The 14,503-nt window shown below is 45.8% G+C and overlaps 1 protein-coding gene across 1 annotated transcript in view; it reads left to right on the top strand.

Annotated features, from left to right (window-relative positions):
* dhx9 (DEAH (Asp-Glu-Ala-His) box helicase 9) overlaps positions 1 to 13,482 on the top strand; it is a 93,425-nt gene extending 79,943 nt beyond the window's left edge. Inside the window, exons 23-25 of the mRNA XM_038793505.1 lie at positions 4,085 to 4,200; positions 10,564 to 10,761; positions 12,814 to 13,482. Coding sequence (XP_038649433.1) covers positions 4,085 to 4,200; positions 10,564 to 10,761; positions 12,814 to 13,141 — 642 coding nt within the window. The 3' untranslated portion in view covers positions 13,142 to 13,482. The remainder of the gene's footprint in view (positions 1 to 4,084; positions 4,201 to 10,563; positions 10,762 to 12,813) is intronic.
* The last annotated feature ends 1,021 nt before the right edge of the window (positions 13,483 to 14,503 follow it).

Here is a 14,503-nt window from a genome sequence, read left to right as displayed (position 1 = left end):
TATTTTGTCATAAGCTGAGCGTTAGTGGCAGGGGTGAAGAAATCTGAGTACTCAGCGATGCTCAATTCTGACCATGCTCCACATTGGATGGACCATGAGTTGGGGATAGTTAAAAGGCATCAAAAGGGGTTGCGGCTAGGTGTGGGTCTGCTAGCGGACATTGGGTTCTGTGCAAGGATCTCTAGGGTTTAACCAACATTATATTTTGAACAATGACAATGGGGTGGTCTCTCCATCGACACTATGGGAAGCACTGAAGGTTGTAATTGGAAGAGAAATTATATCTTTTAAGGCCCATGTAGAGCTGGAGGCAAAAAGGGAGAGGGAAAAACTAGTGGACGATATTATAGAGGTAGATTGTAAGTATGCAGACACCCTATCACAAAAACTAGTAGCGGAGAGGAAAAAGCTGCAAAAAAAGAGAAAGTGTGCCCAGATTAGAATACTGGATGAGGGCTGGTCTCGGATCAGGAGAAGGCAAATGAGGTATTTAAAACCTTTTTACCAAAATTTATACATGTTGGGCCCTCCACTAGATGGGAAAGATGTGGTGGAATTCTTGGGTGAGTTGAAGTTTCCCACGGTGGAGGAAGAGTTACGAGAAGACCATGAAGCTCAGCTGGAGTTGGATGAGATGAAATCAAGCAGGCGCTGAAGTTCATGCAGTCGAGGAAGGCACAGGGACCTAGTGGGTTCCCGGTGAAATTTTATTAAAAAATTTGTAGACCTATTAGCCCTTCTATTGTAAGAGATGTTCAGCGACTCCTTGGAGAAGGGCGCTTTGCCACAGACGCTGAGGCAGGCTTCGATTTCCTGCTCTTGAAAAATGACACGGACTCCTTAGACTGTGGGTCAATCTCCCTATTAAATGTGGACGCGAAGCTGTTAGCTAAGATATTGACGTTGAGACTGGAACCTTGTCTGCCGGGGGTGGTGGGGAAAGGCCAAATTGGTTTTGTTAAGGAACAGGGGTTGATAATGAACGTGAGCCGACTGTTGAATGTGGTGCTTGCTCTGGGGGAGGGTCCTGGAGGTTTTATTCCAGCTCGACAGGGAGAAGGAGTTTGACCAGGTAGAGTGAGATTATCTGTTTGTGGTTTTAGAAAAATTTGGGCTGGGCTTTTTGTAGCGTGGGCCCCATTTGCCAGTGTTTGCACTAACAAAGTGACCTCCGACCCCTTTCATCTTTATCATGATACCAGGCAGGAATGTTGTCACTAGCCATGACCCTGAGGTCCTTGATTACATGGGGAGGAATAGTTAGAGGTGGGGTGGAACATAGGGTCTCGACCACTTACTATTATATCCGAGGGATCTGGAGGCGTCAATAGATATCATTAAGGGGATCTTGCAGCATTTTGGGGGCTTTTCTGGTTCCAAGATAAATATAGGAAAGAGTGAATATTTTGGTTGGTGGGGGAGGGTGGGGGCCCGCGGGTGGTAGCTGGAAGTCATTTTCAGTATTTGGGTGTCCAGATAGCAAGGGACTGGGGGAAACTCCGGAAGTAAAATTATACAAATAGAACAGTACAGCACAGAACAGGCCCTTCGGCCCTCAATGTTGTGCCGAGCCATGATCACCCTACTCAAACCCATGGATCCACCCTATACCCGTAACCCAACAACCCCCCCCTTAACCTTACTTTTATTAGGACACTACGGGCAATTTAGCATGGCCAATCCACCTAACCCGCACATCTTTGGACTGTGGGAGGAAACCGGAGCACCTGGAGGAAACCCACGCACACACAGGGAGGATGTGCAGACTCCACACAGACAGTGACCCAGCCGGGAATCGAACCTGGGACCCTGGAGCTGTGAAGCATTTATGCTAACCACCATGCTACCCTGCTGCCCCTGGCAGCCAAATCTGGTGGCAACGGTCAAAGCGGACTTCCAAAGATGGGACAGTCTCCCATTATCCCTGGTGGGCCGAGTGCAATCGGTTAAAATAAACATCTTGCAGAGATTTCTATTTTTATTCCAGTGCCTTCCAATATTCTTACCCAAGGTTTGTTTTTCAGTGAGATTGATAGTCTGGTGACTGGGTTTATTTGGGCAGGTAAGACCCTAAGGATCAAGAGGACGTTACTCCAGAGGGAGACAGTTGGGAAGCTTGGCCTTGCCAAACTTTCAATTCTATTATTGGGCAGCTAATGCTGAAAAGGTGTTAGTGGTTCAGAGATTCGGATGAATTTTGAGTTTGGGTGGTAGCAGAGATTGTGAGAGGAGAAAGCAAGGGGCAATTTAGCGTGGCCAATCCACCTACCCTGCACATCTTTGGGTTTTGGGGGCCGAAACCCCCACAACACGGGGAGAACGTGCAAAATCTACGCAGACAGTGACCCAGAGCTGGGATTGAGCCTGGAACCTTGGCACCATGAGGCAGCAGTGCTATCCATTGTGCCACTGTGCTGCCCTTCCATTACCAGTGATGCCAAAGAAACGCTCATCTAACTTGGTAGTAGTATCCACATTAAAAGTTTAGAGGCAACTTTTAATCATTTTAACTTGAGGGCTGCCTCTAGGCTCACCCCAATCTGTGCGAATCAGTTATTCAGACCTGCTAGGTCGGATGTGAAATTTAAGGAATGGAAGGATAAAGGTTTTTGAAAATGTGGGAGACATTTTTAGATCGGTTCGCTAGCTTATTGTAACTGAAAGAAACATATGAGCTCACACTTCCTGATAGTTTCAGGTATCTCCAGGTGCGCAGCTGGGTCAAAAAGTACTTTTCAGCCTTTCCAATGAAGCAGTCTTCTACCTTGCTCAAGAGGATCCTACCCTGCTCTGGTTCTGAGGCGGCCAACACGCCGGGTATCTACCAGTGAATGATAGAGAGGAGGAAATGGGCTCTGTTGAGGGTGTGAAGACAAAGTGTATGGAGGAGCTGGGTATGTTCTTGGAGGAGGAGGTTTAGAGTGAGGCGCTGAGGAGGATGAAGTCGACCCTGTCCTCTGTGAGGCTGAGTCTCCAGATGAAAGTGGTGTTGCAAGCACACCTTATGAAGGCTGGCATGAGTTGATTGTTTTGAAGGGGTGAATGATAGATCCGATTGGTGTATAGGGGGCACAGCACATTGTGAGCACATGTTATGGTCATGCTCAAAGCTGGCGTACTTCTGGAGATCCTTTTTTTTTGAGACTGTCGGCAGTCCTGAACATTGGATTGGAGCCTTGCCCATTGGTGGTGAGTTTTGGGATTTCGGTTGTACCGGAACTCCAGGCATCCTGGCCTTTGCCTCACTGGTGGCAAGGAGGCGGATCCTCGTGGGCTGGAGTTCGATTGTACCGCCAAGCACCTCAGCCTGCCCGAGTGACTTGATAAGAGTTTTTACACCTCGAAGGTTAAGTTTAGGGACAGTGGAAGGTTTAACAGCAGATGTAGGCCGTTTATATCATACTTTAAAGAGCTGGTCACTGTTGGGGGGGGGGGGGGGGGGGGAATTTAGTTATGTTTTACTGTTGTAAGGGGGGCAGGGTCTCTTATGCTTTTGTAGGTTTTGTATTAAAATTGTTAAATTTTAACAATAATTTAAAAACATTTTTTAAAGCTGAGCCATACTGAAGAGATGGTTCCAGTCTGGAGCATAAAATAAATTGTAGATTCCCAACTCTTAGCCAACCAGGGTCACAGCATTGAATAGAGAAAATTTCAGCCTTTTGTATTAAACAGCCTCATGGAAAATGCTTCTTGTATGGCCTTTCCTTCCCAAACCATTCCTCAAAGCGAGTTCGAATCCGAGCATGTTTATGAGTATTAAGTGCAAACTGCATGCAAATGAAGGTGGATGGAATATGAATAACGTTGAATTTTTACAGAGTATTTAATCTAACTCTTTGCTTCAAATGTCTAGAAAATCTTTCAGATTGAGTGCATGGAGAGATTTGAATTGTATGTTGGTGGTTAATTTGTTACATCAGATACTTGGGCATGGCCAGGCATCACTGTATCCTCATTTTCCCCCCTGAAATTTAACAAATTTGCTGTGACAAATGATTAATTTAAAAAGAATAAAGCGTTGAAAAATATTTGGTTTGGCCGCCAATTACTGAAATATTGATGAGCAGATATTTTTCCTCAGATACGAACGCGGGCTGTTTCTGCAAAGGCCATGACTTTAGTTAGTCCACTCCAATTACTCTTTTATGGTTCGAAGAAGGTAACTGCAAATGGAGAAATTATTCTGATGGATGAATGGTAAGAACATTTGAAGCTCCACAATTTGATTGATTTCAGTTTCAGGTTAAGATCCAGTTACATTTGGTGCTGGAGGATCATTTCAGCCTGTCAGTTGTGCAAGAATTTTTTGCAATCGTCCTGCGTCTAATGATGACGAATAACAGTTGTGATAATTCAACAAAACAACGACATTTGTAGTGTTTTTCAAAAATTACTTCTTTTTAAAAAAAATTTAGATTACCCAATTATTTTTTCCAATTAAGGGGCAATTACGCATGGCCAATCCACCTACTCTGCACATTTTTGGGTTGTGGGGGCGAAACCCACGCAGACACTGGGAGAATGTGCAAACTCCACACGGACAGTGACCCAGAGCCGGGATCGAACCTGGGACCTCAGCGCCGTGAGGAGGTTGTGCTAACCACTAGGCCACCCTGCTGCCCAAAAATTACTTTTATTAAGGAATTTATAAATAAACCTCAAACACAACCACAACCAACATCAAAAAGATAACCAAAAGATAACAAACAGGAGATCAATCGTAACTAAGTAACCAGCAACCGCAACCTGCCCTCCCCACCATACCCCCACCCTCTCTGCCTCCACTTTTTCTTGTTAACCCCAAACCCCCCTTCCCACTCCCTGCTGACTTAACTGTCCTGGAAAAAGTCAATGAACGGTTTCCATCTCCGGGCGAACACATACATCGCTCCCCTAAGACAAATTTAATTTTCTCCAACCTAAGGAAATCTTCGAGGTCGCTCACCCAAACCACCAGTTTCGGGGGCCCCAAGACCCTCCACCCCAACAGGATTCGTCTCCGGGCTACCAGAGAGGCAAAGGCCAGAATGTTGGCCTCTCTCACTCCCTCACCTCCCAGGTCTTCTGACACTCCAAACACTGCCAATTCTGGATTCGGAACCACCTTCATCCTCAGTACCTCTGACATCACGTCAGCAAACCCCTGCCAAAATCCCTGCAACTTCGGGTAGGCCCAGAACATGATTCCCCCCCCGCCTTCAGTACACCACCTACACCTTTCCACCACCCCTTCAAAGAACCTCCTTATTCTAGCCACCGTCATATGCACATTACGGACTACCTTAAATTGAATGAGACTCAAGTCTGGCGCATTAAGACGGCCCATGCACCTTCCTCCGAGCCTCTCCCACAACCCAGCCTCCAGCTGTCCCTCAGCTCCTCCCACTTTCGCTTAACAGCTCCTATCGGGGCGCCCTCCCAATCCATCAATTACTTATATATCTCTTGACATCCTGCAACCGCAGGGTGGCAGATCCGAAAACGATAGCACCTGCTGCTCACATAATTCCACACCTGTAAATATCGGAACCCGTTGGGCAACACCTACTCCTCTACCAGTCCTTCCAAGCTTGGGAATCTGCCCCCACAAATAAATCCCTGAGCCGCTCAATCCTTGCCCGTTGCCAACCTGAAATCCCCCGTCCAGACCCCTGGAGCAAACCTGTGATTCCCACAGATCTGAGCCTAAACCGAGGCCCCTTCAAGCCTCAAATGCTGTCGCCACTGTCCCCACACCCTCAGGACTGGCTCTACTCCTTGACTTGTGGAGTACCTGGCCGGCGCAAACGGCAGAGGCGCAGTCAGTAGCATCCCGAAACTATAGCCTTACACGAGGCTGCCTCTATTCGCTCCCATACTGACTGCTCCCCCACTACCCACTTCCTTACCATGGTCAGTATTCCCTCCAACAGCGCCTTCTTTACTTGAGGAGCCTTCCCGGCCCACACAAATCCCGATATCAATGAGTTAGCCTTCTTGGAAAAAGGCCTTGGAGATAAAAATTGTGAGGTTCTGGAATACAAACAAAAATTTCGGGAGCACAGTCATCTTCATGGACTGTACCCACCCCGCCAATGACAACGGAAGCACATCCCACCTCTTAAACACCCCCTTCATTTGCTCCACCAACCGAGCCAGATTCAACTTGTGCAGTTGCTCCCACACCCACGCCACCTGGTTGCCGAAATACCAAAAACTCGCCCCCACTACCTTAAATGGCAGCTCGCCCAGCCTCCTCTCCTGTCTCCTCGCCTGGATCGGGAAGACCTCACTCTTCCTCATGTTTAATTTATACCCTGGAAAACGTCCGAATTACACCAAAATGTCTCTAATCCCCCTATGCTCGCCAGTGGGTCCAATATATAAACAGCAACAGGTTGTCCGCATATAGCAACACCCTATGCTCCAGCCCCCCCTCTCAGGGGCACAATCCCTTTCTATCCCTTAGACGCTCTAAGCCATTGCCAGTGGCTCTATCGCCAAGGTGAAAAGCAACGGGGAGAGTGGGCATCCCTGCCTCGTCCCCTGAAACAGCCTAAAGTACCCCGAACTAACCCGATTTGTTCTTGCACTCGCGATCGGCTCCAGGTATCGGATCCAATCCTCAAACCCGAACTGCCCCAATAACTCCCACTCTACCCTATCAAAGGTCTTCTCCATGTTTATTATGACCGCGACCCCCACATTCCGTCCCTCTCATAGAGTATCTCATAGAACTTACAGTGCAAAAGGAAACCATTCATCCAATTGAGTCTACACCGGCCCTTGGAAAGAGCACCCTACTTAAGCCCCACGCCTCCATCCTATCCCAGTAACCCCACCTGACATTTTTGGACAACTAAGGGCAATTTAGAATGGCCAATCCACCTAACTTGCACATCTTTGGACTGTGGGAGGAAACCGGAGCACCCGGAGGAAACCCACGCACACACGGGGAGGATGTGCAGACTCCGCACAGACGGTGACCCAAGCCGGAAATCGAACCAGGTACCCTGGAGCTGTGAAACAACTGTGCTAACCACTATGCTACCGTGCTGCCCTCTGAGGCATCATTAATACGTTTAACAGGCGCCTGATGCTGCCCAGCATGAGCCTCCCTTTTACGATCCCGTCTGGTCTTCCCCCCCCCAAAAATCACCTCCGGCACACAATCTTAGCCAGCAACATGGCATCCACATTCAATAATGATATTGGGCCGTAGGACCCACTGCTCCGGGTCCTCCTTGTTCTTCAGGATCAGAGATATTGAGGCCTGTGCCATGCTCACCCTTCTCCCTCTCCTTATTAAATGCCCTCACCAGCAGGGGCCACAAGTCTCCTGAAAACTTTTAATGAAATTCTACTGTAACGCCATCCAGGCCCTCCATCAGCTCCACCAATCCAATGGGAGCTCTCAGCCCCTCTACATGCCCTGCACCACCCTGGGGAATTCCAGCCAGTCAAAAAATACTGCATTCCACCCATCTCACCCACCCACCCCATTCACCCCCACGGGGTCCAATACCACTCCACCTTTGCCGTCCTTCACCCTGCCAATCTCCCTCGCTGCCTCTTGCTTCCTGAGCTCGTAGGCCAGCATCGTGCTCGCCTTCTCCCCTACTCATAAACTGCTCCCCTGGCCCTCTGCAACTGCGCCACTGCCTTCCTTGTGGACACCAGCCCAAGTTCCATCTGGAGCTTCTGCCCCTCCTTCAACAATCCTGCCTCCAGTGCCTCCGCATACCTCCGTCCACCTCATCTCGTCCATCAACCTTGACATCTCTGCTCGCTCCTCCTTCTCCCTGTGAACCCGAATTGATATAAACTCCGCTCTGACCATTGCCGTGGATGCCTCCCATAGCGTGGCGGCCAAGACCTCGCCTGTGTCGTTTAATTCCACGTGCCCCAGGATGATGGCCCTCACCCGCTCTGACACCTCCTTCGCTAGCAGCGCCACATCCAACCACCACTGTGGGCGCTGAGGCCCCCCCCCCCCCCCCCCCCCCCCTCCTCGATTCTTGGGTAGACTTGCAAGACACCACTCCCTCCCACATAGTACCACCTTCATCAGCAGCCCCTTCCCCTTTACCTAAGCAAAACAAGAAATCCACCCCCCCTCTACTCCACTAACTTGCCCGCCCAGCTAGCTTGCCAGCCCTCACCCAAGGTGCCTCAACCCCCCCCACTGTCAAATATCGCAACCAACAGTACAACAATAGAAAACTGAAGAGAAACAAAAAGAAAACTATAGTCTAAAATGTGCACCCACACCCTCATTGCCTAAATATCTTGGAGAAGAGTTCCTCAACCACCAACTGAACAAAAAAAATAAGAATTACCAAAGAACAAGAAAAAAAAGAAAGCACATTCATCTCCACACCCCTCCTCCACAGTTCAGTGACCTCCTTCACCATTGCCTCTCAAAAACTCCATCGCTGCCTCTGGTGTTCCAAAATAGTGCTCTTTATTATTAATGGTCACCCAGAAGCGAGTCAGGTACAGCATTCTGAACTTCACACCCTTTTTAAAGAGGGCAGCCTTCACTCGGTTAAACCCGGCCCTCATCTTCGCTAGATAGGGACCCAGGTCCTGATACACTATGAGCTCACTCCCCTCCCCGGTGCATCTCTTCGTCTGCCTCGCCCATCTCAAGATCTTTTCCTTATCTAGGAACCAGTGAAGATGCACCACCATTGCCCTCGGCGGCCCATTCACTTGCGGCCTCCACATTAGCACCCTGTGCACTCGGTTGACCTCCAAGGGCCGGTCAAAGGCCCCTTCTGCCATCAGCTATTCCAGCCACATACGAGGCAGCGTCCCCTCCCTCGATGCCTTCAGGCATCCCTATAACTCTCAAATTGTGCCTCCAGGAGCAGTTCTCAAGGTCCTCTACCTTCTCCTGTAGCCTCCTTTGGGTCTCTCGCATTACTTCGACCTCGGCTGCTAACAAAGCCAACTGCTCCTCGTGCTCCCCCACCGCCTCCTCCACTTTCCGGATAGCCTGGCCCTGGGACTCCAGCCTCTGCTCCACTCGGTCGATTCCCAACTTCAACAGATCTACAGCCTTGGCTAGGTCCTCATGGGCCTCTCTCCTTTGCTGGCTGAACTTCTAATTTATGAAGTCCAGCAGTTGGTCCATCAACCATTGGGTAGCCAGCGCGAGCCCTGTACCCTCCACCAGCTTAAGATGTGACGCACAAAGATTCTCCTGCTCTAGCTGCACCCTTCTTCTTGATCCACGTCTGGTTTGTGGATCCATGCACCAGTCCCAATAGTGGAGTCAGACTTCCCTCTGGTAAGCACTGCACCTTTTTCAGCCATACATCCACCCTCCGAACGGGGAAAATGCCCAAAAAGAACAGCCTCGAGCAGGAGCTGCCAAATGTGCAACCACTCATACAGCCACCACCGGAAGTCCAACATTTGTAGTGTTAAGTAGCATGTGGAAAAGTGTGGTACGAAATGATCTGTCTTTCAAAATCTGTGGTGCAGCCTATTTCATGGATTCCTGATAAAACCAGTGAATTATTGTGCTGTTTTTCTCACCCCTTTGGAACTTTTGGAACAATTCCTGAAATTACTCCTGTTCACTTAAATTTCACTGTGTTTGACTTAAAATTATTCCTGGATTTGGTCAAATCTACATAACCTGTTCCTGCAAATTAACTTTCCGGTGAATAAATAATATATTTTTTTCTTTTTAAAAAAAATTTAGATTACCCAATTTTTTTTCCAATTAAGGGGCAATTTAGCGTGGCCTATCCACCCACTCTGCACATTTTGGGTTGTGGGGGCGAAACCCACGCAAACACGGAGAATGTGCAAACTCCACACGGACAGTGACCCAGAGCTGGAATCGAACCTGGGACCTCAGCGCCGTGAGGCAGCAGGGCTAACCCACTGCACCACCATGCTGCCCGAATAAATAATATTAATAATGACTTTCATGGTCTGGAAAAATTTGTGTTTCAGTTGTGACACCTGAATTGCTCTTTGGGCAAACATTTCATATCTGAGTCAAGTGACTGATGAATTTAATTCTTAATATTAAGAATATAATATGTACTAGATGGTTTATAATATCCTCATGATACTTGAAGCATTCTGTACGCTTGGTTTGTTGCCACTTTCTGCTTCCGCAATCCTACACTTCCGCTATTTTAAAAATAAATCCAGTTAGGTGTATACTCTACGTGCAGACAAATTTGTAAATAATTACTCTTTCCTGGGGCATTAAAGTTTATATTTCCTAAGTATGCAATGGAATGTCCACCTTACTAGAGAAACATCTGGAGATGGGAATATATTAATCTTCCCAATTATAACTTTGTAACTTAACTATATAAACTTTGTGTTCTTAATTATTTCTTGTAATTTAGCCATCTTTAAAAAAAAACTCAATAGTTTTATATTGCACAAATTGAAGCATTCTGCAACAAGACAGGCTTTCCATAGTTATATGCATATTGTTATTTGTTGCTCTATGGTTTTACTTTTCAGTTCGTTAATTAACGAACAAATAACATTTGATTTGTTTGACACTGGTTATGTCAAATGCTAAATATAATTTCTGCCGTTTAGGATAAAGTTGAAGATGCCTCACTATACAGCAGCTGCAGTTGTTGCTTTGCGTGCAGGAATGGAGGCACTGGTTGTCGAAGTTGCCAAGGATCCCGAATTCATACGCAAACTGGATCCTTCACATGAGCGGTTGTTGAACGTGATCCGGCAGATTTCAAAGCCTGGGGCAGCGGGCATTAATCTTCTGGCAAATTCAAGGTGAATTGCATTTTTATGGTTTTAGATTACACTTGTAGGTTAATTGTGACGGTCAAATGATTGCATAATTTAGCGGGAGAGGGATTACATGCTCTGATCAATGTGAATCTAAGGACTGATTAGCCCATACTTTATACCTTATGTAAGGCTCTTGCAAAAATCTTGTCCTGTTATCTTTGTGGCATGGTTCATAATGTCATATTCTCAATCGTGTAACGTGTATATGATTATTTAAAGTTGTTTTCCTTAGAGGCACTTGTTGCACTTTCCACCACCAACACCACCCCCCCCCAAAAAAAAACACAGGATGGTGCACATGTATGCAAAGCCCTGGTCGTGAGGGGATTTAACCATTGGCAGCATTTGCTATCTAAAAACACAATGGGTGTAGTGGATGTAATTTAAAGCTGCAGAAATCACTATCAGGAAGGTTGGAAAAGCACTTGATCATTAGATTCTGAGGGATGATAGGTTAGAGTGAGTGAGGTGAACAGATAAATTGAGATGCCTGGTGTCTGACAGATCCCAGTGAAGAGATTAAGGGAGCGGTAGAGGTGGATTGAGAATTCTGAAGATTGAAATGGGTCTGCTGTGCAGGGAAGACTCTTGGCAACCCATAAGAGTGACTCTTCTCTGGTTAAGAACTAGAAATGTTTAGATTGATGACACTGATGCTCCAGATTAAAGTTTCTTGCCACTGTAAATGCAAGACAGGAATCTTGCTTCAATAAGCTTCTGTGATCTTATCCGTGGTTCGGACATGTCAGTTGCAGGCCAGGGAATGTTTTCCATTGCTGGTCCCGATCATCCTTGTACACCAGTATATTTGACTCAACGATTTCCATGAACTAGACTTTCAGCCAGAGTGTTATTCCTCGGTGATGTATGAATAGTCCTTATGCAACTATTCAGTGTAAGTTAGTAGATTTAGGAGGTGGAACAGGAGAGAAGGTAAATTTATCTGGGCAATCAAGTTACTCAGTTGGTCTTATCCCAATTACTAGATTAATGGAATAGTGGATTGGCATGCCATCTTGGGGAAAGGTTGGACAGGGTATGCTTGTATCTACTGGAGTTTAGAAGAATAAAAGTTGACTTGATTGTTACATACAAGATCCTGACCGAGTTGATGCAAAGAGGATGTTTCCCCATGCAGCAGAATATGGAACTAGGGGCCACTGTTTAAAGATAAGAGATAAGCCAATTTAGAACAGAGATGAGGAGAAACATTTTCTCTGAAAGGGTTACGAGTCTTTTGAACTTTCTTGAACTGCAATGGACAAAGTGTCTTTGAATACTTTGAAGGGAGATAGATTCTTGATAAGCAAGAGGGTGAAACATTATCGGGGGTAGCTGAGAGTTGAGGTTGCAGTCAGATTAGCCATGATCTTAATGAATGGCAGAGCAGGCTCGAAGAACCGAGTGGCCTACTCCTAATTCATATATAGTCCCTAAATTGGAACAATGTTTGGAAAATAAAGGTCATTTCAAAGTCCGAGCTGCATAAATCTATTTGCACTCGGAAATAGTGAATGATGGAAAGTGATCAGAATCTGTCCCAGCTACCAAAATAAGATTGAAGACCAAATGTTATCGGTTGTACTTTTTAGGTGAAAGAGAACGTTTGGTCTATACTTGGACCAATTACCAGGAGCTACAGCCACTGAGAATGAAAGTTTATTGTAGGGAAGTTATAGTCAGCATTGTCATTTATTGTTTATGTGGTAGAAATTAATTTGAGGTAAATTTATTCTGAAGGAAGAGCAAGTTAAAAAAACTAAACTAATATTTTTGTCATTTGGCTGTCGCAACGACACTGATTGCAGTTTACTCATTGTAGCCCTTTTAGTATGCATTTACATGTTTATTTTACTCCACTTTTGTACTGATGGGATTGAATGGTTTGCTTTGTGAAGACTAGAAAATAATTTAAATTAGTAGGACGGATTGTTTACCAACTCACCGTTTCACTTTCATTCCAAACTATCTTTTTAATGTTATGTCTTTCACTGGTCATGAAGTGTTTATTTAATCAATTCTGATTTATTACAGATTTGGGGATGGTCCTCGTCCTCCCAAAATGGCACGTTTTGACAGCCAAGGATTTGGTGGAAGAGGGGGTGCTCGTGGTTCCAGTTACAGAGGAGGTGGCTATGGAAGAGGCAATGGCTATGGTGGCTCCAGTGGCAGTTACAGTTCTGGATACTATAGAGGTGGTAGTGGATACCGCAGCTACCAAAGTGGAGGAGGAGGAGGGTATGGAGGTTACCAAAGGGGTGGATATGGGGGCTACCAAAGTGGTGGGGGAAGTGGAGGAAACAGTGGCTACCAAAGTGGTAGTGGTGGGGCAAGATTTGGTGACCGTGGTGGTAACTATTAGAGAAATGCAGGAGACCAAAAGTTGCAATTTGTGCACAGTTTATATGTATTGATAGTAATACAGTTTTGTATTTAATTATTTTCAGAACAGAAACAGCGCATGCACATTGCAAATGTTGTAATCAGTTTTTCGGTTCTTTTTATGCAACTATTTTCCGTAGTGGTGTGTACTTTAAAGTGCAATCTTAGAATAAGGAAATGTACTTGTGACACATCTTATATGGCAGTTTAGAGTCCCTAAGTATATTAAAGTTTACTTAGTGAATCACTAGTTTTGAATGTCTTTGTTTGATTTTCATTGTATTGCATAGAAGAAATAAAAGGGCAGTTGGAGAACGACAATATTTGCATTTGCCCTTTATTGCCCAATTTTAATGTGGGGGAAGTTGAGCAGCTTTACATTAAGACTTGTTCTGACTTGAACTGATGCATAAACCCACTAATCAAGGCTAGGATGAGCAAAATTAAATGGACAACTCTGAAAGTATACCACTTTCTTCAATGCCTGTGAGCTTTGGCTCGATTGAAAGCACCAGTTAGCATGGAAGGACAATTAAGGGGAAATTTAGCTTGGCCAATCCACCTTGCTTTGTCTCTAAGTTTGTTTCCTTTCTTCTATTTTGTTGGTGGACCTCAAAAGAGTGGCCAATCCACCTACCCTGCACATCTTTGGGTTGTGGGGGTGACCACGCAGACATGGGAAGAACATGCATGTGAATGTGTCTCTAATTCACTTGTCTCTCAGTCTGGAGGAAACAGTCTCGAACACGTTCGTACTTTAGAATATTCTTTATTGCGATCGGGGCAGCCCTCTAGGTATTCCAAAGGTCCACCTCTGAGAGTGCCAAAGTTTTGCTCAAAACATCCTGTCTTTATATATTTTTTAAGGGGCTGTCCCTTACATTCACTTTAGCTTGCACCCATTACAAAGCATAGCTTGTTTTTACCATAGATCTAATACATGATTAACTTGTTATTGCCATAATTTCGATACATGATTTTACAGACTTTAAAGTTATCTATTGGTGCATGAGTATATAGCAATTTTGGCATAAACAGCAGGTGTTAGCCATAATTGCAAGCGGCTCCCACATTTCATATTCCGTCATCCGGCCATCTTCCTTGTTTCTCAAGGCTATTCAACTCCCTTATTTCAGCAAGTTCGTTCTCCTTCAATAACAAGCTTTTACACTTGAAATTTTCCACTAACATATCCCATATTCATTCTGGCTTGTTCTAGCTATTAACCCTTGCTTCACATTCTCATGCAAACTCCACACAGACAGTGACCTGGGGCCAGGGTTGAACCCTCGGCACCATGAGGCAGCAGTGCCAACTACTGCACCGCAGTGCTGCCCCAAAC

Source organism: Scyliorhinus canicula, chromosome 4 (genome assembly GCF_902713615.1).
Source record: "Scyliorhinus canicula chromosome 4, sScyCan1.1, whole genome shotgun sequence".
NCBI classification, from domain to species: domain Eukaryota; kingdom Metazoa; phylum Chordata; class Chondrichthyes; order Carcharhiniformes; family Scyliorhinidae; genus Scyliorhinus; species Scyliorhinus canicula.
This window is presented reverse-complemented; position numbering and strand designations above follow the sequence as displayed.